Source organism: Ranitomeya variabilis, chromosome 5 (genome assembly GCF_051348905.1).
Source record: "Ranitomeya variabilis isolate aRanVar5 chromosome 5, aRanVar5.hap1, whole genome shotgun sequence".
Classification (NCBI taxonomy): domain Eukaryota; kingdom Metazoa; phylum Chordata; class Amphibia; order Anura; family Dendrobatidae; genus Ranitomeya; species Ranitomeya variabilis.
In genome coordinates, this window is record NC_135236.1 from 74445550 (window position 1) to 74471097 (window position 25548).

General features: G+C 43.9%; 1 protein-coding gene across 1 annotated transcript in view; it reads right to left on the reverse strand.

Moving 5' to 3' along the window:
* The window catches only part of HTRA4 (HtrA serine peptidase 4), a 64456-nt gene extending 44847 nt beyond the window's left edge, over positions 1–19609 (reverse strand). Inside the window, exons 1-2 of the mRNA XM_077262263.1 lie at positions 18659–19609; positions 3188–3287 (exon numbers count right to left, since the gene is read on the reverse strand). Of these exons, the coding sequence (XP_077118378.1) occupies positions 3188–3287; positions 18659–19100 (542 nt within the window). The 5' untranslated portion in view covers positions 19101–19609. The remainder of the gene's footprint in view (positions 1–3187; positions 3288–18658) is intronic.
* Positions 19610–25548: the final 5939 nt, after the last annotated feature.

The following is a 25548-nucleotide window of genomic DNA, read 5'->3' on the forward strand; positions in this document are numbered from 1 at the left end:
ATGAATGCCGGCCACAGAACGGCTTTCGCAGGAGGATCATAATGACAAGCACGGGGGTCTTCATCATAGACGAGCTGATAGGAGCGTGGAACAACATGCGCCCCTGTCAGCACATGTTAAATGCTGCTGTCAGCGATTGACAATGGGATTTAACAGGTTAACAGCTGCTGGCGAAGCTCCGCTCCCCTCGCTGCTATTAGAGGCTGATTAATGTGCAGGAAAAGCTGCGGGCTCAGCGTGTGAACCTGCATCAAAGAACATAGAACGTACCAGTACATCATATGTCGGTAAGGGGTTAACCCCTTTCCTACATTGAGAGTAATAGTACGCCCACGTCAGTACGCCCACGTCGGAGTCCCCCTGTTTGGTGCGGGCTCCGTCGCTGAGCCCGCACCTTTCCAGGCACATAACAGCTGATCTGTACAACTGACAAGTGCCTGCAACAGCCGCGGGTGAAATCCACCCACGGCTGTTAATTAGTCAAATGCCGCTGTCAATCTCGGACAGTGACTTTTAACTCGCGTTTACCAGAAGCACATCACTAATCCCACCCATCGGTGACCCTGTCACATGATTGCGGGTCACCAATGGGTCAGCATAACAACCAGAGGTCTGAAGCAGACCTCTATGGTTGTCATTGCCGGATTGCCATGAGCACCATCCCATGGTCAGCGCACAAAGCAAGTCGATCTGATCATCTCCTATGCGTAGCAGAGGCGATCAGACATCTGCAGCTTCTAGTCTCTCATCGAGACTATTGAAGCATGCAAAAAGTAAAAAAAGTTTTAAAAAATATTTAAAAATAAAAAAATATAACAGTTCAAATCGCCCTATTCAAAATTTAAAAAAATAAAAATCAAACATACACATGTTTGGTATCACTGCATTAAGAATCGCCCATCTATCAATATAAAAAAAAATTAATCCAATCGCTAAATGGCATAACGAGAAAAAAATAAAACCGCCAGAATTACGTTTTTTGGTCACCACTACCTTTCAATAAAATGCAATAACAGGTGATCAAAAGATCGTATCTGCACCAAAATGGTATCAATAAAAACGTCAGCTCGACACGCAAAAAATAATCCCTCACCCAGCCCCAACAAAAAATAAAGACGCTAGAGGTCTTGGCGCCATTTTTTTTTTTAACAAATGTTGGAATTTTTTTCAGCACTTAAATATAAAAGAACCTAGACATGTTTGGTGTCTGTGAACTGGTAATAACCTGGAGAATTATAATGGCAGGTCAGTTTTAGCATTTAGTGAAACTAGTAAAAAAAAAACAAGCGACAACTGTGGAATTGCACTTTTTTTGCAATTTCATCATACTTGGATTTTTTTCCTGTTTTCCAGTACACAATATGTAAAAACCAATGGTGTTGTTCAAAATTACAACTCGTCCCGCAAAAACCAAGCCCTCATATGGCCATATTGACTGTCACGGATCCCTACTCCGTGGTGTAACTAATTTGTCACGTGCCCGCTCTCAACACGTAACTTGGGTTGTGCCTGCAAGGGTTTATCTATCTCCGCACTCTCAGTCCAGCATTCAACCTCTGTCGTATGCTGTCATGGGAGCATAAATCACACACCGACCCAGGCCACACACCCCCTCATACACGCTGCCACCACTCACCTAATACACGGGCGATGAGTCCCGGAAATATTAATACTAATAATGTCTACCACTCATAATACTCACACACCTTAGGCTATGGATTCTTTTAGAACATTCAAGGTTCAACTTGTTAAAGTTTTATACTTTAATACAAAAAGGTTCAGTGCTTACAGTAAGAAAAGGTATAAAAATATGATAATAAAAGACATACAAGTTATGCAAAACAGTATAAAAATAAACAGGAGAAACTTACAGAAATCATCTAACTGGTACTTTGCTTTCTGCTCCCTGATGGGGGGTGAATGGAGTTGGTGGAACACATCAGCGTCGAATGCCCGTGTCTCTGTATACAGCCCTAATTTATAGCTTTGGTCTGGAGGTCAGGTTTCTAGACCAGCCCCTCAGGTAAATATCATAATTGCTTGTTTTTTTGATTGGACCACGGCCGAGCTACCCAATGAATATATTATTTTCTCTTGAGATGCTTTGTGTAAAAGTTCTCACAGAGATACTATCAGGCCGTAATTAACATCTCTCTTCCAAGAGCTAGGAGGTGTCAAATGTTACCTTTCTTTTTGGCTTCCAGCAGGAGCCCCTGGTGAGATTGGAGACAGAAGTCTACTTGTCTCAGGAAAATACATATTAACACCTGGGTGCGACCTGCAGCTTTTCAAGACAGATGTTACCTTATTGCCAGTGACACAGTAAATCTATACATAGTCCACTGCACACGTATATATATATATATATATATATATATATATATATATATATATATACATACACATATTTCACCACATTGACCAAAAATAAAAAAAAAGTTATGGCTCTGGGAAGATGGGGAGCAAAAAAAAGAAATTCAAAAACTTAAATACCCCTGGTTGTTAAGGGGTTAAAAAGTAACCGTTATTTAATTTTTTTTTTTAAGTTCATAACTCAATAGTACACGTGAAAATAAGAAACTTTGTAATATATCGCATCAGAGAAATCTGCTTCTTTCTCCTCCTGGACTGATCATTCTCTATTAATGGCTAAAATCCATAAAATACATATTTAGTTAATACTGAGATAGAAAATGACAGTTGGTGCTCATAAAATTCTATGAAATTTGCAGTAGAATGTCAGTCTCCGCCTCTAGCTCCTCCCCCTCCATAGAATTTTATAAGCACCAACTGTCATCTCTGATCTCAGTAACAAAAAAATCTATCTTCACTGCAAACAGATTTTATTGATTAATTGACAGTGGTAAAACAACCCCAAGAGGAGAAAAAAAGCAGATTTCTCTGATAAGATATATTAAAAAATGTCTTATTTTCATATTATTGATTCGTTTTATAAATAAAAATTAAAACGACGGTTAACCTTTAAAGATGAATGGTTCTATGAAGAAGACACGATGGGATGTTCTTCCTTGGTTGGAAGAATCTTTGATCCTATTTCTAGCGTTAGGCTTAATTAAAAAATAAATAAATAAAAATAAAGCAAAATTTATTGGCTGGCTTCTTATAAATGTGAACTAGTCAACTCCTAATTGGATCTCACCCATGAATCTCCAGTCTTGATGATTACCTTCTAAAGAGTTCCAGATGGACAACGGCCGGAGCGATCTTCTGCACCACGTCAGCTATGAAATTAAACTTGTATCTCAGGCTGTTGGGGTAATGTGAACCTTGAAAAAATATTTTTAAAGCTGTTAATATGCCAAATAAATGTAAAAATAGACGGTTTCACAGGAAAATCTCCATGTCATCATAGTTTTTTTTTAAGTAATATAGTTTACGAAATAGGTGGTGACTGATTTAGATGATATTTACGTGATATTGACTGTTTGTCAACTTTATTCGAAAAGTAGGAAAAAGTTGCTTTCCTCCTGAATTCTTACGTTTCGTTGGAAAACCAATAAATCTGTATATAAAGCAGTAAATTCATTTTTTAAAGGGGTTCTCCACTCCATAATACTCCTCAGCTTTGGGATATGGAATAAAATCGAATGGGGGTCAAGCATGTACATTGCCACATCATGGAAACAAATCAGATTTCTTGGCTATCAAGGAATTAAGCAAAGCAAAAATGTGTCATCTATCTAAATTTATTACACATAGATGTACATAACAATAGATATAAAATGTCTACACACCCCTGTCAAAATGTCAGTTTTTTGTCATCAGAAAAAAAAATCATATAAGAACTTTTTTTCACCCATCTAATACATAAAGCTGAATGTGTGTGTGTGCATGTATGTGTGTATGTCCGGGATTGGCATCAGCTACAGCCACAAAATTTTGCACAGTCACACGTCTGGACCCCGAGAGCGTCATAGGCTATGTTGTGAGGTGAAAATTTAACCCTGCGCTTTCCAATTCACCAAACAATTTTGCCCCTATCTACATAATGGGGAAAAAGTGAAAGGAAAAGTGTCAAATTGACAGCTGCCAGATGTGAACAAAGGGGACTTAAAGAGTGAGAGCGATGGCGCCAAAGAGTATATACCGTACAGTTGCTAAGGTGGGGCCCTGACATGGGATACTCACCACACACGGGGATATGAACACACACACAAAATGCGCCACACACTACCACGTGCTTGAACACATATCACCCTCAGCGCACATTTCACCACACATACACAAAGCTCACCACATAAAAGTCGAAACACAAAAGTCGCCGCTCAAAACTCGCTACATGCAAAACTAGGCTCACGCAAAACTAGGCTCATGCAAAACTAGGCTCACACAAAACTCGCCACACGTGCAAAACTCACCTCATGGAAAACTCGCCACACGCAAGACTTGCACACACGGAAAAATTGCCACATGCACAAAAGTTGCAACACATGCAAAAGTTGCCTCACACAAAACTTGCACATACTCAAAACGCACCACACATAAAACTCGCCATGCGCAAAACTTGCTGCACACAACTTGCTACACTAACCTGTCACATGCAACTCGACACACAAAATGTTGCTACACGCATGTCGCCACACAAAACTCATCTCACAAAAGTCGCTACATGCATGTCGCTACACGCAACTCAACATACACAACGTGACACATGAAACTCTCCCTAAAACACACAAGTCTGGTATTATCCTTCAGAAATAAAAATCTGATTAATAAGCAGACAAACTACAAGAGCAACAGCTGTACCATATAGGAAATATGGCAGCTGTCAGTCACATGACCTGTCTATTATGTGTATGTGTGAGCTAATATATATTGCCAGGGGGGAGGGCTTCCTGTTGGCTGGGGATTTATCAGGCTGCCAATAGCAACCAATCACAGCTCAGCTTCTATTTTGCTACAGTTAATTAATCTGAGCTTGGATTGGTTAATATAGGCAACAAAGACATTCTCAGTATAACAAAGCTTGTGTGAGGTAATAGCATGTCAGTTAGGGTGTGTTGGTGGAAAGGCTGATGTCAGTCACATTACCTCTATGTGAGAGGATATAGAAACTGCCAGTTACAGACTATTTTTACCACAATAATGCCTCATAAGAAAAGGAATTCCATGGCACGAATGTCAGCTGATGCGAAAAGAAAAGCTTAATTACGGGCCAATGAAAAATGTGAAGACCGAGAAACAAGACTGACACACATGAGAACAGCAGCTGCTTCCTCAAGAGCCAATGAACTTTCTGAGGAGAGGGAAGCGAGGCTTGCAGACATGAAAACAAGAGCTGCTTCCTCAAGAGCCAATTAACTTTTTGAAGAGAGGGAAGCGAGGCTGTTTCAGACAAGAGAACTTAGTTAAATCTGTGTGGAATATCTCTGGTGTTGAAATATATGCTAAGAAATGCTTCTATTAGCTTAATTTTTGCCTTTTAATAATTACATTTCTATCTATTTGTTTTGTGGTTTTTGTGTGCAGAATACATTTTTGTTAACACATTCTATTTTGCTAACAGCAGTTATTAACCCGGGCGAAGCGGGTAGTACAACTAGTAATCTATAAAATTAAATGGAAAAATGCACTGAAATCTTTTTGGTTCTGAAAAAAAACCCATAATGAAGTAAAATAATGTGTTTGCATAAATAAACAATTCTATGTTGAAGAACTTTTTGAATATGTGATATATGACATCAATCAGTCTTTTTGGGTTGGAGTCTACCAGCATGGCACATCTAGGGTTGGCAATCTTTGCCCACTTTTCTATGTAGAAGTTCACAGATTGTAACCATCAAGTGGTTTCAGGTCTGGTCTCTGGCAGGGTCAATCCAAAACTTTGTTTTTCTTCTGCCGATATCATTCTTTCAATGGTTTTGAGGTATGCATAGGATCGTTGTCATGCTGAAAGGTGGCACCAGGCAACAAATTCTGCTTCGTCTTCATTTTTTTTAGCAGAGGTCTGAAGGTTTTCATGCAAAATTGACTGATATGTGGAACTGTTCATAATTCCCTCCTTCTTGACCAAAGCCCCAGTTCCAAAGCATAGTGCTGCCTCCACTATGCCTCACCGTGGGTATGGTGTTTTTTGGTGATGCATTGGCTTTACGCCAAATACATCTTTTCGAATTATGGCCAAAAATATCAACCTTAGCCTCATCAGACCTTAAAGGTATGTTTCCACGGTCAGTAAACGCTGCGGGTTGGACGCTGCATACATCCGCAGCGTCCAATTCACAGCGGTCAGATGTTACAGCATAGCGGAAGGGATTTCATGAAATCCCATCTCCACTATGCGTGCAGGGACACCCACGGCTTCCCTGCGTATACGCACATGACCGCAGCATGTCAGATTGTCCAGACCGCAGCATGTCAATTTATCTTGTGGAGACGCTAAATATCACCGTCCAATGTATAGGACGTGGTGATTCCACACGGTTCAATGAACACATGCAGAATCACCGGCGTTCAAAAGCCGGCAGCGCTTTGGACCGAGCGAAAAATGTGCTGCGTCCAAAGCGCTGCCGTATCCTGAACGTGGGAACATACCCTAACACATTTTCCCACTTGCTTTTGGCAGACTTGAGGTAGGTTTTGGCAAAAAAACCCTGTTTTTGGATGTTCTTATTTGTAAGGGTACCGTCTCACTATACGATTTACCAACGATCACGACCTGCGATACGACCTGGCCGTGATCATTGGTAAGTCGTTGTGTGGTCGCTGGGGAGCTGTCACACAGACCGCTCTCCAGCGACCAACGATGCCGAGGTTCGCTGGTAACCAGGGTAAACATCGGGTTACTAAGCGCAGGGCCGCGCTTAGTAACCCGATGTTTACCCTGGTTACCAGCGTAAAAGTAAAAAAAAAAAAAACAGTACATACTGACCATCTGATGTCCGTCAGGTCCCTGCTGCACTCTGCTCTCACTGTACGGCTGCACTCAGTCAGAGCAGGAAGCAGACGGCAAGGGACCTGACGGACATCAGATGGTCAGTATGTACTGTTTGTTTGTTTTTACTTTTACGCTGATGTTTACTCTGGTTACCAGCGAACGCATCGCTGGATCGCTGTCACACACAACGATCCAGCGATGACAGCGGGAGATCCAGCGACGAAAGAAAGTTTCAAACGATGTGCTACGACGTACGATTCTCAGCAGGGTGTCTGATCGCAGTAGTGTGTCAGACACTGCGATATCGTAACGATATCGCTAGAACGTCACGAATCGTGCCGTCGTAGCGATAAAAATGCCACTGTGTGACGGTACCCTAAGAAAATGCTTCAGTCTCGCCACCCTACCCCACTGACCAAACATGAGAAGAATATGGGAGATTGTTGTCACATGCAGTACACAACCAGTACTTGCCAGAAATACAGTACCTGCAGCTCCTTTATGTTTCTGTAGTTGCCTTGGCAGCCTCATGAGACAATTTTTTTATTTTCATTAATTTTTGAGGGATGACCAGTTCTAGGTAATGTCACTGATGTGCTAAATGTAAGCCTCTTCTTGCTAACCATCTTCACAAGTTTCCATGATATATCTAATGACTTGGACATTTTTTTTTTCTACCTTTTTCGTGACTGATAACTTTCAACAATGAGATCCCTTCGCTGTGTTGTAAGCTGATTGTGGCTTTTGCTGTAATATACAACTAAGAAAATGTCAGGAAAATCTAACTAGAACTGCCTAAATGTATATTGAGGTAATCAGAATCGCTGGAAATGACAGCAGCTTTGTACTGACTACTATTTACCATGAGGTTACATGTGATTGTGTTCAGAATTAGCCAATCATATCCACAATTACAACTCCTGGCAAATATGATGGAATCACCGACCTTGGAGGATGTTCATTCAGTTGTTTCATTTTGTAGAAAAAAAAACAGGGGTTGTCCAGGGGTTGTATAAGAGGGTGCTAACACTTATGCAATCACATTATTTTAGTTTTGTTATTTTTATTTCCCTCTCAAAAAGATTTCAGCTTACTGTATTTCTCAGGTGATTTGTACAGATTATGGTCAACATTAAAGGCAGAAAAAGTCCTGAATTCATTCTTCTTGGTATGATTCTTTTACATGACAAACACAACTGACAAACCCTACCTCTAATTGTCAGTTGTTTGTGAGCTAGTGGTTGAACTTGAGCTGATATTATTTATCCCACACCCAGCACAGACAGACGTGAGGAATTCCTGCGCTCCTATCTCTATGAAGAGAATATTCAGAAGAAACAGATGCATTGAGGACATTATATAGCAGTACTGAGCAGTGTAGCTGTGAGTCCATTGAGAAATCTCAGATCGTAAATGAAGAAAGACGCATATTTCTAGGTTAAGATACACTATATTCATAAAAGTTTTGGTAATCATTGAATTCAGTTTATTCATTCAGTCCCATTCGTACAAATATATAAAATCAAGCCCCTTTATTTTAAAAGTCACCAATACATAAAAGTCATCAATGCTCTGCAGACTCAAACATGCAGAGTTCCAAACTTCTTCCGGAATTAACATCAGTGCAAAGCCTGCCCTTGCCGGGAGCTTCATGACATGGGTTTCCATGACCGAGCAACTGCATTCAGCCTTAGATCACCAAGCACAATGCCGAGTGTTGGATGGAGTGGTGTAAAGCTGCTGCAACTTAATTCTGTGCAGTGACGGATCACACTCCTCCATCTGGAAGGACGAGTCTGTGTTTAGTGAATGCCAGGACAATGTTACCCGCCTGACTGTATTGTGCCAACAGTCTATTATTTTACAGGGGTTAGTTCAACTGCAGGGAAATCTTAAAGGGGTATCATGTGTATCAACAACCGCATGATAGCCCCGGGACCGCTAGTGCCGACACCGCTAGATCTGTGGTGGCAAGGGAGGCGAGTATAAGCTTTATTATTTTTTGGGGGGGCAATATTTTGATCAAGAAGGGGTTGTCCTAGTAGTTGAAAACTTCTTTAATAGCTGCAAATGGGGGACCAACTCCATATGCAGGCTTCAGGCCTACTCTGGGTTCCTGCTTTGAACCCTTTTTGTCAGCTTGCTCTGTGTGCATGAATGAAGAGTACTTGTAGTATAAATTGTATTTTTCTTATGGGGGGTGCATAAAGGAGTTATTATTAATTTTTAAGGGGGCATCATTAATTTTAAAGGGATCTGCCTGCACGTTATGTTTAAAAAGGGACATTCAAGCGTCATTATATGTTTTAAGGGGGCATGGAGATGATTGGTACTGGGTTGGGAGGCGCAGTAGTTGACTTGTCTAGGGCGCCGTCAACCCACCCCCAAATAACATGACATATCATGATGGGTCAGATCGGGAATAAAATATGTCTCGGGCATTTTCTTTTCCTAACACGCACATGCACCAGGAGTCTGTATATTACAGGTTTCCCTCATATTCCCCTCATGAGCTCAGCCAGCATGTTCTCGCATGACACTGACTCACAAACACACACTCACAGGTATTTACCCCGGAGAAAGATGCCTGTCGCCTCCAGCTACCACACACATGATCAACACATCTAGCTCCTGCGGCACGCTTCCTTACCAACACTGATGTACATTTCCAAGAAAAGAGATTCCCTCCCTGAGCTTGAGGTACCCATGTACAAAATACTATAGAAATGATGGCAATTATCCAGAATGTTCTATGGAGAGGAGAAACCGCAGCAGGTGCTGAGGGAGCTGACGTCACCACACCCGAGCCCCTGAGGGAGTCCAAAGGTCAAGTGATACGTTAGAACACACAAATGTTGCATGGTTGGGGCCCCTTTTATGGATTTTACATTAGGGTCCAGAAACTTCAAGTTTTGCCTTTGATAATATGAGTGTCTACCCTAACTAACAACATCAGGAAATAATTCATCATGAATCTCCAAAATTTAGGATATAGAGTTCATAGTAAAAATTATTAATTTGTACAGGATTGAAAAAACATGACTGATTTCTTCCAGAAACAGCTCCACACTTTTCTTCAGGTTGTATCTGGTATTGCAGCTTGGCTCTGCTGTAGTGAATGAGGTTGAGCTGAAATATCACACACAGATGTTGGACAACCTCTTCCTGACATCCATTGTGTTCGGGTGTAAGGAGCGGGCTCTGGTGCTGAGCCCACTCTATATGCGGCAGAGTTATACAGCCAGCACCTGCCTCTAACAGCAGCAAACAGGGCTGCCTCCGATCGCTGCTGTTTAACCATTTGGATGCTGCAAGTCACTGACATTATCACTTAAATTGTCCGGTTGCTGATTGCGATTGCTGATGAGTTGGCAGCAGGGGGTCCACTTAAGACCTCCGTCACTGCCATTTTGGGCATCCTGTGAAGCTTAGCCGTCTGCTACACTATATACTGTATACTTTGGTAGTACAGCTTCATGTCACCTATAGGGAGGACCATACAAAATAGTATATACTGTAAATTGAAAAAGAACGTTTTTTAAAAAGTAAAAAAAAAATTAAAGATTTTTTTTGTACTGCCACAGCGATAAAAGTCTGATCTATAAAAATATTACATTATTTTATATTAAAAGCAAAAAAAAAAAATGCAGCATAAGGTGATCAAAACACTGAAAATGGTACCGATATTTCAGTTTTAATTTACGTCACTTTTGTAGCATAAATTGATTAATTTGTTGAGTCAACTTGGCCTTGCTCTGTCCATGAGCCATGGCCGAGCCATGATGGGGTCTAAACAGTTTACAGCTAGTGATGCACTTTAGGTAGCTTTTGGCGCGTGAATACTCAATTTCTCAATTTGAAAAAGGAAAAAAAAAAACGTTTCCAGACTCTGGACTTATTCTCCTCTAAGAACAAACATCATTAACAATGCCCAATCCTTATCTCCATCACTTGCCATCCTGCGAGCAGTGGCGTACCGTTAATAGTGGCATGCTATAGGGTCCGTGAGATGGGGGGAACCTGGCTTCACATTTTCAACAGTACTGGCATCCTGGATGCCGATACAGTGGAAAGCAATGATGGAACAGATAGCCATCAACTCCCTGTGTGTCTGAACTCTGACATGTCGGCACAGCAGACGTGATGACATTACTACGTCATGCCCGCTGTGCCGAGCTTCAGAACACTCATTGCAGAGACCAGAGCAACAGGGAAAAGGCGAGTATTTTTTAAAATCAATGAGTATGGCCATCATACTGTGCGTAGGGGGATGTGGGGGCCATCATACTGTGTGTAGAGGGATGTGGGGCCATCATACTGTGCGTAGGGGGATGTGGGGCCATCGTACTGTGTGTAGAGGGATGTGGGGCCATCATACTGTGTGTAGGGGCATGTGGGGCCATCATACTGTGTGTATGGAGATGTCGGACCATCACATTGTGTGTAGGGGCATGTGAGGCCATCATACTGTGTGAAGGGGCATGTGGGGCCATTATACTGTGTGTAGGGAGCTGTGGTGCCATCATACTGTGCGTAGGGGGATGTGGGGCCATCGTACTGTGTGTAGAGGGATGTGGGGCCATCATACTGTGTGTAGGGCGATGTGGGACCATGATACTGCGTGGGGAGCTTTTGGGGTCATCAACTGTATGTGGGGGGAAGTGGGAATGATCAAACTGTGTGTGGGGTTGTGTGGATTATCATACTGTTTGGACTCTGATGTGGGAGACATTATACGATGTGGATGGTTATGTGGGGGTGATCGTGCTGTGTGAGGGTTAATATATTGTGTGGAGCTGTGTGGGGGTCATTGTACTGTGTGGATAGCTGGAGGCCATTAGAGTGTGAAGGGCTGTGTGGGGGCGATCATACTATATGGGGCGATCATACAGTGTGGAGGACTGTGTGTGGGTTATTACATTGTGTTGAGTGTTGTTTGGTGGGCCAATATATACTGTATTTTGAGACTATGGCTGCAATTATACTGTATTTTGGGACTTTGAGGGCCATCATACTGTGTTGTGGGACTATAGGGTCAGGATACTGTGTTGTAGGACTGTTGGTGTCATGATATGTGTTGTGGGACTTTCATTATGTGTGTTGGGAAACTGTGGAGACATCATGGTGTTAGAGGTTATCGTAGTGGATGAGTAGTTGTTTTTTTAAGTAAATGAGTATGGGGCTGTCATTCTGTGTGTGCATATATATTGTGACGCCACCATACTGTGTGTAGGGGGATGTGAGGCCATCATACTGTGTGTAGGGGGATGTGGGGCCATCATAAAGAGTGGAGAGCATTTGGGGTATTCAACTCCATGTGGGTTACTCTGCAGGTTAATAGCTTTATGATGGTGTCTGGCCACAGTACTGAAAGTGCAGCACCCGGGAGAAAATGAACTTTATTTCTCCAAAGAGCCGCCGGCTTTCAGTCCTAGAGGTGTGTCCAGGGTAATTACAACCACAGCTCACAGCACTGATAGTTGTGGCTGTAAGCTCGCCCCAGCAGTGACCGACAGCCATCTCTGCACTGACGCACTGTAGAGCTTGCTGTCAGTTATGAAATGAGTCAGATTAAGAATTGAAAAGAAAATGGCAAAATTGTAAGAAATTTATCAAAATGGTGCTGATGCCAATATATAATTGGGACTGGTTCATTAAAATAGTCTGTAAGAAAACCTGTCTTTGTTTCCTTTTTCTTGCTTTATAGTGCAGCTCTGCTCTATGTACAAGCTCAGCATGAAGTCAGTCTGTATTACCATTACAGGATAGACAGACAGATAATAATGTAGAGTTATACTATATAGAATAACATTTTTGCACACACGTCTTAATCATTGAATTGAGATTTTCCATTCAGTCCTATTACCCCCACTATATAACTTCCAACACCTTGCCCCCAGTGTATAACCTCTGGCCCCATTGCCCCTGGTGTATAACATCTGGCCCCATTGCCCCCGGTGTATAACCTTTGGCCCCATTGCCCCCCGATGTATAACATTGGGTCTCATTTACCCCAGTGTATAGCATCCGGCTGTCACCCCAATGTATAACATCTGGCCCCATTGCCCCCGGTGTATAACATCTGGCCCCATTTCCCCCAGTGTATAATATCTGGCTATTGAGCCCAGTGTATAATATTCGGCCCCATTGCCCCGGTGTATAACATCCGGCACCATTGCCCCCGGTGTATGACATCCAGCTATCGCCCCCAGTGTATAACATCCTGCCCCATTGCACCTAGTGTATAACATCGGGCTACCTCGGCGCTGGTGAATAACATCCGGCCCCTCGGCCCTGGTGTTTAACTTCCGTACCCCGTCATGCTGTCACCCTTTAATAACATGTGGCAAAATGGCTGGTGGTAAAACGCTCACTGATACCAGGTGGTCTTGTAATAGGAGCCACCAGGACAACATATCAGTCTCTGACATTTTTTCCTTCCATATTCTTCCCCCATCATCTGTGAGTGATATTATTGAGAAGCGGAACTCAGCCACGAAGTGAAGACCCCGTAACAATGGCAAGCGTCGGATGGAGTGGTGTAAAGCCTCCACCACTGGACTCTAGAGCAGAACTCTCTATCTGGCTTCTGATGGACAACTCTAGGTTTGGTGAACACCAGGAACACGTTACCTGCCTGACGACATTGTGCCCCTTAATTTCAGTGAAGGGAAGTCTTAATCCTTCAGCAGAAGACATTGTGGACAATTGTATCTTCCAACTTTGTGGGAACAGTTTTAGGAAGACTGTTTTCTGTTCCCAGTGCACAAAGCAAAGTCCACAATGACGTGGTTGGGATCAGGGGTGTAACGATGATGCACATTCAGCTGAAATGTATTGCGGCTCAGAGTCCCCCTTGGTCCCTGCACTGCAATACACTATTCCGGCCAATTAGAGGGGTCCAGGATAGACGACGTTATACCAAGAAAGGGAGACGTTATACCAGGATGGACAACATTATTCCAGGAAAAGGGGAAATTATACCAGGATGGGAGATATTATTACAGGAAGGGGCCCAGGATTGGGAAAATTATACCAGGAAAAGGCCCAGGATGGAGGACATTATACCTGGAAGTAGTGATAAGCGAGTATACTCATTAGTCAGGTTTCCCCGAGCATGCTCATGTGATCTCCGAGCAGTGGCGTAACTACAAAGTTATGGGCCCCGGTGCGAACTTCCAAATGGGGCCCCCCCCCTACCCCCCCCACCTTCCCCCGCCCCCACAACCCCCCCCACCTTCCCCTGCCCTGCTTCCCCTAGATACGCCTCGGACTGTTGCAGGAATCTCCTGCACTGCAACATGGTGTTGGGTGCCAGCACAGCCCGCACAGTGGTATATCCAGCACAGCCCGCACAGTGGTATATCCAGCACAGCCCGCACAGTGGTATATCCAGCACAGACCGCACAGTGGTATATCCAGCACAGACCGCACAGTGGTATATCCAGCACAGACCGCACAGTGGTATATCCAGCACAGACCGCACAGTGGTATATACAGCACAGCCCGCACAGGGGTATATACAGCACAGCCCGCACAGGGGTATATACAGCACAGCCAGCACAGGGGGTATATAGAGCACAGCCCTCACAGTGGTATATCCAGCACAGACCGCACAGTGGTATATCCAGCACAGACCGCACAGTGGTATATCCAGCACAGCCCTCACAGTGGTATATCCAGCACAGCCCGCACAGGGGTATATACAGCACAGCCCGCACAGGGGTATATACAGCACAGCCCGCACAGGGGTATATACAGCACAGCCAGCACAGGGGGTATATAGAGCACAGCCCTCACAGTGGTATATCCAGCACAGACCGCACAGTGGTATATCCAGCACAGCCCGCACAGTGGTATATCCAGCACAGCCCGCACAGTGGTATATCCAGCACAGCCCGCACAGTGGTATATCCAGCACAGCCCTCACAGTGGTATATCCAGCACAGACCGCACAGTGGTATATCCAGCACAGACCGCACAGTGGTATATCCAGCACAGACCGCACAGTGGTATATCCAGCACAGACCGCACAGTGGTATATCCAGCACAGCCCTCACAGTGGTATATCCAGCACAGCCCGCACAGGGGTATATACAGCACAGCCCGCACAGGGGTATATACAGCACAGCCCGCACAGGGGTATATACAGCACAGCCAGCACAGGGGGTATATAGAGCACAGCCCTCACAGTGGTATATCCAGCACAGACCGCACAGTGGTATATCCAGCACAGCCCGCACAGTGGTATATCCAGCACAGCCCGCACAGTGGTATATCCAGCACAGCCCGCACAGTGGTATATCCAGCACAGCCCGCACAGTGGTATATCCAGCACAGACCGCACAGTGGTATATCCAGCACAGACCGCACAGTGGTATATCCAGCACAGCCCGCACAGTGGTATATACAGCACAGCCCGCACAGGGGTATATACAGCACAGCCCGCACAGGGGTATATACAGCACAGCCCGCACAGGGGTATATACAGCACAGCCAGCACAGGGGTATATACAGCACAGCCAGCACAGGGGGTATATCCAGCACAGCCCTCACAGTGGTATATCCAGCACAGCCCGCACAGTGGTATATACAGCAGAGCCCGCACAGTGGTATATACAGCAGAGCCCGCACAGTGGTATATACAGCACAGCCCGCACAGTGGTATATACAGCACAGCCCGCACAGTGGTATATCCAGCACAGCCCGCACAGTGGTATATACAGCAGAGCCCGCACAGGGATATATAGAGCACAGCCCGCACAGTGGTATATCCAGCAGAGCCCGCACAGTGGTATATACAGCACAGCCCGCACAGTGGTATATACAGCACAGCCCGCACAGTGGTATATACAGCAGAGCCCGCACAGTGGTATATACAGCAGAGCCCGCACAGGGATATATACAGCAGAGCCCGCACAGGGATATATACAGCACAGCCCCCACAGGGGTATATACAGCAGAGCCCGCACAGGGATATATACAGCAGAGCCCGCACAGGGATATATACAGCACAGCCCCCACAGGGGTATATACAGCAGAGCCCGCACAGGGATATATAGAGCACAGCCCCCACAGGGGTATATACAGCAGAGCCCGCACAGGGATATATAGAGCACAGCCCATATCTCATCCCCCCCCCCCCCCCCGATAATGGCCCCACAGTCCGGTTAAAAAGAAAAAAAAAAAAAAACTCTCCTCACCTTTCCTTTTGCCCGCGCTGCTCCTGGCGGCTGCAGTCTGCCCAGGACACTGCAGGTGCGCGATGATATGACGTCATCGCGCACCCGCAGTGTACTGTCAGAGGCAGAGTGGGGAATGATGGGAGAGGAAGCGTCAGGTGACGATCTCTCCTCCCATCATTGCATTGAACTATACCGGTGTCATAGACGCCGGTATAGTTAAATGCGGCGGCGGCACTGGGGGGGTTCCGGGGGAGGAACAGTGCAGCGGCCCACTACTGGCATCGGCTCTTCTGGCATTTGCCAGAAGTGCCCGATGGCCAGCCTGGCCCTGCTCAGACCTGCCGGCCCGGGGCCCCTGACCTGCGGGGCCCGGTCGCAATGGCGACCGCTGCGACCGCGGTAGTTACGCCCCTGTCTCCGAGTATTTGGATGTTGTCGGAGATTTAGTTTTCGTGGCCACTGCTGCTTGATTTGCTACTGCTAGACAGGCTGAACACGTGAGAATTCCCTAACAAACAGGCAACCCCCACATGTATTCAAGCTGTCCAGCTGTCGTAAATCATGCAGCTGCGGGAACGAAAACTAATTGTCCGAGCACGAACAAATACTTGGAGACCACCCGAGCATGCTCGGGGAAACCCGAGTAACGAGTATACACACTCATCACTACCTGGAAGGGGTCCAGGATGGGGGACACTATTACGGAAAGGGGCTAGGATGAGGGCATTATTACACAAAAGTGACCAGGATGGGGACATTATTACAGGAAAGGGACACATGATGGGGGACATTATTAGTGGAAGGGCCAGGATCGGGGACATTATTACAAGATGGGGGACATTGCTTTACAAGATTATCTGACGAACATGCAGTTGGGGGCCCAGGATGGATGACATTATACCAGGAAGGGGCCCAGGATGTATGACATTAAACCAAGAAAGGGAGACATTATACCAGGAAGAGGCCAAGGATGAACAACATTATACCAAGAAAGAGAGAAATTGCACCAGGATGAGGATTATTACTGGAAGGGACCCAGGATTGGGGATATTATACTATGAAAAGGCCGATGATGGAGGACATTGTACCTGGAAGGTAGAATGATTAGGATGGAGAACATTATTATAGGAAAAGGACCAGGTTAGGGGACATTATTACAGGAAAGGGACCAGAATGGGGGACATTATTACAGGAAAGGGACACATAATAGGGACATTATTAGAAGAAGGGGCCAGGATTGGGGATATGGGGCCCAGGTCCAAATTTTGCATCGGGGCCCTTTTGAATCTAGTGTGTTGGAGAAGATGGGGCAATTGAAGTCCTGATTTCTGGCAACTGAGCTCTTATTTGGGGGCGTTTTACTGCATATTGTTTTAATATTCCTACAGTTCACACTCAGCTGAGATATGGGGTGCTGTATGTTAGAGTCTTCACACTTTTTGTCCGGGTTTGACAAATAGTAGATAGGATATCTTATTTCTTAGCCATGTATTATAGGATAATAGGGTGAATATTAAAGTAAAGGAGAATGAAGGAGAATGAATACTACAGAGGAAAGATATTTAAAAGGGGTAGTCACATGACTAGGAAACACCAGCAAAGCCATTGATAATAGTTAACGGCCAACCATACAGTGGAGATTGCAGGAGATGGCTTTCTGATAACTGCTGACTTATTTTTTGTAACTGTGGTCAAAGATTACATTGCGTGGACCCCTGTTGGACCCCACTTGCTGCCGATTTGCTGTAGATATTTTCCATCTGTGCTCGTCCTAAAGATCTTCTTGACAGACTCTATAGGTTGTTGTCCCTCCTTTGCATTGTCCCGGCCCCTCTTATATGTTTCATAGAAAAACCCTGATATCTACTTTATTACTTTAATGCAACACAGATAATATATGATGATCAGAGCTTAATACATTCGTCCTCCCTCGGCTACAGATGTAGCACAGCCAAATCTAAAAGGGGTTGTCCACTTTTGTGCATGTATTTCGGAGCTGAAAATAATTTTTGCAATTGAATTTCATTAAAAATGTTGCACTTTGATGTGGTCTGTGATCATAAATCAGCTAAGACAAGTAAAACAGCTACAACCTCCCCATCACAATGCCATTAGAAGGCTCAGCGATGCATTCTCAGTTAACTCATTCCGCAGCCAGCAATTGACAGTGCGACACAGAGGGCTATAGCAGGCGGATTGTGCAAAATGTTTTCTGAAACCCAATTACAACAATTTTTGTTTTAGCCCCAATTAAATGCATTTAAATAAAAAAGAAAAATTGTCCCCAAAGGTGGACAACTCTTTTACGTCTTTGGTTTTGAGTCATTAACTTATCTTAAAACTCAAATTTAAAAGCTTAAATAACCAGCTTTGTAGTGTGGATTCACCTATAACTCATTGTGGTGTTATAGATATCATAATGACCAATGTAAAATGATAAACTCAGGTTTATGGCAGATTTTTGTATTTTTGGCCATGTAAAAAGAAAAAAAAATGTAAATGGTGGCGATATTTATCTTACTTAGCCCAACCGATAACCCACCCACTGCATGTGCCCCCAAATACAGCTCCTTACCGGTATCACAAGGCCCCTTCTGGATGTGAATGGCAGGTGGCGAATTTTGCAGTCTTGCCCGTCTGTTCTCAGCTTTCAGGTGGCACAGGTTCCTGTAGGTCTTGCCATCACTTCCGCACACTGGTTCGCTGGTACTACAAACACATACTCCTGTTCTTCTCCTGGCGGTGCCTCCCACGCCAGGTAAGACACACTCCAGACCTTCTCCACACGGAGATCCACCACGATGACCACAAGACTCTCCCTCGCCTGCCCCGCATACCGGGCAGCAACCGCATAAGTCTCTCACCTCTCCCGCCTGGCATGGGGCCTGTGGACGTGGGCATCGTGACAGCTCACATACTCGTGGGCAGTTAGATGCCTGGCGACGGTAAATACGTGGAACAGAAGACGAGCAGAAGGAGAAGAGACATATGGAGACCAGTGTCCATAGAGGAGACATTTTCTTAGTTTGACCTGACCTATGGATCTCACCTTTGGCTCATCCACCTAATGGCCCACTCTTGGATCCTATACCTATAGTCTCGACTCATGAACTAAGTCCCTAGCCCGTGACCTAAAATCTGAGCCAAATGTTTGGACACCAACGGTGAAGATCTTTCCTTAAGGTCTCTGAAACTTAAAGACTTGATGGACTTGTGTCTTTCTTCAACCCAACTATATACCAGGACTGGAACATTCACAAACCTACAAATCTCCAATGATCTCCAGACGGAAAATGGCATTTACAATATTTCTATAAAAAGTTGTATCCTACGTCCTCCCAAGGTCTTTCCTTTCCTCCACTGCCCCCAGTCTCCCTCCCTGCTATGAACACACCAGCAATATCCAGTCATTAGTGACAAACGCCCCTGTGTTCTGGCCCCAGGACATGTAATCTAGCAGTAGACCCAGCTCTGTGCCCTGTCTCCTCTCCTCATAGCCAGCGATGTGAGTAGAGCTGGAATCAATGGCTCAGCCCTCTGGTTAGGTGATGTTATTCCTATCAAGTCCCATCTCAGAATGAAGCCGGCCCCCAAATTCCAACCTCTATCGTCCCATCTCCCAGCATCATGCTGCAAATCTCAAAAAAAAAATGTGACTACATGGGGAAGGAGTTATGAGATTTTGGGAAATTATTTACTGTAATGTCAAAGTATATGAAAAATTGAGAAGTGGCTACATGCAGTTTTGTAATCAGACATCACTGATAGCAGCTTGTGTCAGGTGGCTGCTGCAAAGGCAAGTAAGATCCCGAGATAACGAGTTTATAGTTCTGCCACTTTACAAAAAGCTTGTCAGACCACATATGGAGTATAAGGCTATGTCCACACGTTGCGTTTTTCAGCGTTTTTTTAATGCAAATTTTCAGCAAGCGTTTATTGTATGCTTTATTTTTTAGGCAAATTTTCAGCTGTATTTTACAGTGCCAGCAAAGTCAATGAGATTTGAGAAATCTCATGCACACACATTGTTTTTTTTTGTCCTCAGTATTTTGTGCAAAACCTTGGGTTTGGAGAATGGAGCATATTGCTTGTTTCAGCATTTTTTCAGTGTTTTTCTCTCTGTTCTCAAGAACTGAGGGATTTTAATTCTACTGTTTGCAGCTCATTGCTAAGGTTACGGCCACATTTGCAGCCTCAGAGTGGCCAGTTACGTAGACAAGGAGCTTGCTGCCATTGTGCTTTAGATTTAGAGCTAGCAAGTGCTACTCTGAAGTTGGATCACTCCGTCCCCTTGTGCTTCTCCGATGTTGCAGCACGTGATAGCGAGCGCAAAATTCGAATTCGATTTGATTTCCTTTGTATTTTAAGCAACAACAAAATATATATTGTCTTTTTTTACATTTTACAAATTATAAAAAGGAAAATGGGCCGATGCTAAATTCTGGGCACCTTTGGAGATTTGTGTGCTCAGATAACTTTGACCAAGGTTTCAGACTGTATATAGCGCCATTAGTTCCCTATTGGGGCTCACAATCTGCATTCTCTATTAGTCTTTGGATTGTGGGAAGAAACTGGACAACCAGAGGAGGAAACCCAAGCAAACAAAGGGAGAACATACAAACTCCTTGCAGATGTTGTCCTTGGTGGGATTTGAACCCAGGATCCCAGTGCTGCAAGGCTGCAGTGCTAACCACGTATTACCATATTATCCCAAAACCGTCACTCATTAATTCCACTACACAAACTTGACTTTATGGCAAGACCATTTATTGACCAAATAATACCATAATTTGTAACTTGATAATTACCCCACACACCACTAGATAACTTCACAAAACATACTGTGACTAAACTACACTGCTAAACAAAATAAAACCACCATTCTGGTATTTAATATTTACACCACAACCATAATTGATAATGTTTTCACTGATTGCAGTTTTCACATTCCTTGTTTTTCTCCACCTGGCCCAGACCTCAATTGCAGCCTCTTCTAGAAAGGTATGTCTAAGTGCCAAGTGGGGTATGAGACCTATGCCAGGTGGGGTATGAGACCTATGTCAGGTGGGGTATGAGACCTATGGCAGGTGGAGTATGAGACCTATGCCAGGTGGTGTATGAGACCTATGCCAGGTGGGGTATGAGACCTATGCCAGGTGGGGTATGAGACCTATGCCAGGTGGGGCCCATCTATGATGCTGTTAAATCAGCATTTAGGTCTCCAGTGTCCTCCCCCATATTATATAAGATGTATTCTGTGGACTATTCCCTCTACAATCCATATTCACTACTTATAAACCTATGATCAGTTTAATATCATTTTACGCACACCAGGCATTAGGATTTTGGCCGTACCCCTTGAAATTCTATTGCCTACGGCATCAACTTCTTTAGTAGGGTCTCCTGAAGCTAGAAGAAAATCTATATTACATAGTTTAGTACATTCCTTACTGAATATCTGCATATATCCACAAATGTCATGTTCAGAGCAGGTGATAGAAAATTGTGCCTGAGGCTCAATGCAATCTGTAAGAGTGTATGCAGCCGATTCATCCAGTAGAAGATACGCTACCTAATACAGCGAAACCAAAAATGTACCACCCAATATAAAGTGCAAACTTAATATTCTAGTTGGAAATTGCTCTATATGTAGAGAGGGACAACTAGACCCAACAATTGTCAACCAACAACGGCTTTTTTCCCTGTCAAATTTTGACCAGTGAGCACATATTCTGAGCGAACCATCCACAATAAGTAGATTTCGGCTCTGAGATAGTTTCCCTATTGTCAACTCTGCAAAGAAAGATAGTGAAAATGCAACGGTGAGAAGCAGAAGCTCATGATCACCGGAACCGGATGAGTCTTATTTCTTAACTGTCTTTCTTTCTTCCCACCCTTCCCAATCTGATTTTCCAAGAATTATTTTGTGACATCCTTACAAGACCACATTTTTAACCTAAAAACTATGCCTGAGAAGCCCTTAATAACAGCGGGCGCTGATGTACCCGATTCCCTCATTGTGGCCAAAAATTGTAATATAATGTTCAAATATTGACTACTGATAATAGGAAGAACAACCCCAGCCGCCTGTAACCAAATATTCCAATCTCTGAAATTACTTTTCTAAGTAGATGGAAAAACTTAAGTTCTTAACTAAAGTCACAAGTTCTTGCCCACCAACACCCACATGTGGTCCAGGCATACCTCTCCTTGCCAAATGTGTTTCTAGACCCAAAACCGGAGCTGAGATTTCTCCAGGTGCTCCTTGTTCTTAGTAATTGCCCGGCTACTTAGTTGAGCTGTCTGTCCCAGATCACTGCTAGTCAAAAGCTTATGCTTTCTGGTGTGTGTTTACCTGAATCATGTGCTGTGAGTTCTGATCTACTGCTGCCTGATCTTTGGTCCGACTTCTGACCACCCGTTTGTTATTGCCCCTTTCTTATCCATTATTTCTCTAGTATTCTGACCCTGGACTGTGACCCGACTTACGCCTTCATCTTTTTCCTTAGTTTACTATGTGCTCTCTTGGTACTGACCCCAGAACATCTGACTTCTCTGCCTCATAGCCTGTCTGTGAGAAGTGACTAGCGTCACATTTTGACTGGCCAAATATGTTTTTTTCTCCTCACCGATGGATCCAGTTCGTACTCTCTGTGATCATGTGGTGAATGTGACCCAGATGGTTCAGGATCTGTCCAGGGAACACAAAAGAATAGAATCTTTACAATCTCAGCTGTACAGTCAGTTTTCTAGTACTATGGATGCTTCACAAAGCTCTCCACTATTGACTGTAGCAATGACTCCTGTACCTTCTGATGTGCAGTTGGTCTACCGGGAACCAGTAGTGGCACTTCCTGACAAATTTTGGGGGAGAAGGATCAGTTTAGGGTATTCAGGGAGAGCTTCAAACTATTTTTTACCTTACGACCCAGGTCTTCAGGGGATAAGTCCCAACAGGTGGGAATAATCATAATTCTATTGTTAGGGGGTCCTCAGATTTGGGCATTCTCTTTGTACCCAATAGCCCCAGAATGGTCTTTCGTTGATGTTGACGCCTTTTTTTGACACCGTAGGGATGATGTATGAGGAACCTGGCAGCGTCCAGGTCGCAGAAGCAAAGATCATGAACCTGAAACAGGAGGGCCACAACGCAATGGACTGCCATTATCTTCTTTGATAAATTTTAAGGAGCACTTCATGTCGGCTCCAGTTTTGATTCAACTGATCTCCAGAAACCATTCATCGTAGAGATGGATGCCTCAGGGGTTGGGGTAGGGACTGTTTTGTCTCAAGGTTCCAAAACTCTGACCAACTTGCGCATGTCCATGTGCATTTTGCTCTAGGAAATTTTCATCTGATGAGAGAAATTATGATATTGAGAATCATGAGCTGCTCGCTGACAAGTTAGCTTTTGAAGAATGGAGACATACTTTGCAGGGAGCTATTCATCCGGTTATTGTGGAGACAGATCATAAAAATTTAGCTTATATTGAATCTGCTAAACGCTTAACCCCTAGACAGGCCAGATGGTCCTAATTTTTTTATAGATTCAAGTGTTCCATCATGTTCAGACCGGGGTCTAAGAATGTTAGGGCTGACACTTTGTCATGCAGCCTTGATTCCGTTTCTCCTACAGAACCTCAATCCTCCATTCTTCCTCTAAGAATTGTGATTTCTATGGTATCCTCAGAATTGGAAGCTGAAATTTGTGAGGTCCAGTCATTGGCCCCATCCGCTACTGCTGAATCTAAATTATTGTGTGCCTGTGTATCTTAGATTTCATCTATTGCAGGAGTTTCATGGTTCCTTCTTAAGGGAATGTCATCTTCCGACCATTTTATCAACGTTAGTAGGAGTGTTTGGGAGGCTCTTTTACTATAGCATGTGTTCAATGGTAAGACAGTGTGCCAGTTTCCAGAAGTCTCCCATGACTATCTTCAATTGTTTACAGATGCCACTGGTAGTGTTAGTTTTGGAGCGGCATTTGGCTGTTCATGGAGCAATGCATCTGGGCCTGAGGAATGGCATCCTTTAGGTCTTAACAGAAAGTTTACACTATTAGAGTTATTTTCCATTATTGTGGTTCTAGAACTATGGGGTTTTCACATGCAAAATGTGATGCTAGTTACTACTCACAGACAGGTTGTGAGGCAGAGAAGTCAGACGTTCCGGGTTCAGTACCAAGAGACAACGTAGTAAACTAAGGGAAAAGACGAAGGCGTGAGTCAGGTCACAGTTCAGGGTCAGAATACCAGAGAAAAGCAGAGGGGCAATAACAAACGGGTAGTCAACACAGTCCAAAGGACAGGCAGCAGTAGATCAGAACTCACAGCACAGGAATTGGGCAAACACACACCAGAGAGCATAAGCTTTTGACTGGCAGTGATCTGGACAGACAGGTATTGGTACTTTTGGCAGTGTGGACAGGTGTCAAGTCTTGCTGCAAAATGACATTTCCATCTCCAATAAGCTTGTCGGCAGAGGGAAGCATGAAGTGCTCTAAAATTTTCTGGTAGACTTTGGTCTTGATAAAACATAAAAACAACAGTATCACTATGCTTGATTTTCCAGCAAATTCACCTGACCTTAACCACATACAGAATCTATGGGGTATTGTGAAGAGGAAGATGAGACACCAGACCCAACAATGCAGACGAGCTGAAGGCTGCTATCAAAGCAACCTGGGCTTCCATAACCCCTCAGCAGTGCCACAGGCTGATCACCTCCATGCCACGCCGCATTGATGCAGTAAATGATGTAAAAGGAGCCCCGACCAAGTATTGAGTGCATTTACTGAACATACATTTCAGGAGGCCAACATTTCGGATTTTAAAATAATTTTCCAAGCTGGTGTTATAAAGTATTCTAATTTACTGAGATAATGACTTTTGTGTTTACATTGGCTGTAAGCCATAATCATTAACAAAAATAAACACTTGAAATAGATCACTCTGTTTGTAATGACTCTATATAATATATGAGTTTCACTTTTTGTATTGAAGCGCTGAAATAAATTAACTTTTTGATGATATTCTAATTTTGTGAAAATCACCTGTGTGTTTGATATTGTTGAACCTGAAATGGCCCTGCCATCCTGTCTAGCACTATTACTTTGGCCAATTTTTTTCTCGCTACCGCAACATTTTTTTGAACAAGTTCCGAATTATCTGAAAGTAACATATCTGATGAAAAATCATGGAAAATATCCCTTCTGAAGCTTTCAATGAGGAGCTCTGCCTCCTACCACCTGGGATGACCCCTTGTAAAGACTCATTGTCCCCCTCTCATCGTGTCAGCCTTTCAACCAATCCTGATATTTCAGGACATCCCATGCGGTCTCTGGCACCATCATTAACTGTTTAGCTGACACTAAGGCCCTTTTTCACTACAGGTAAGGGAAGTCTAGTATGATTTCTTTACATTTTAGACCCCAAGCTTTTTTTCTGCAGGAAAATATGCAAAGGG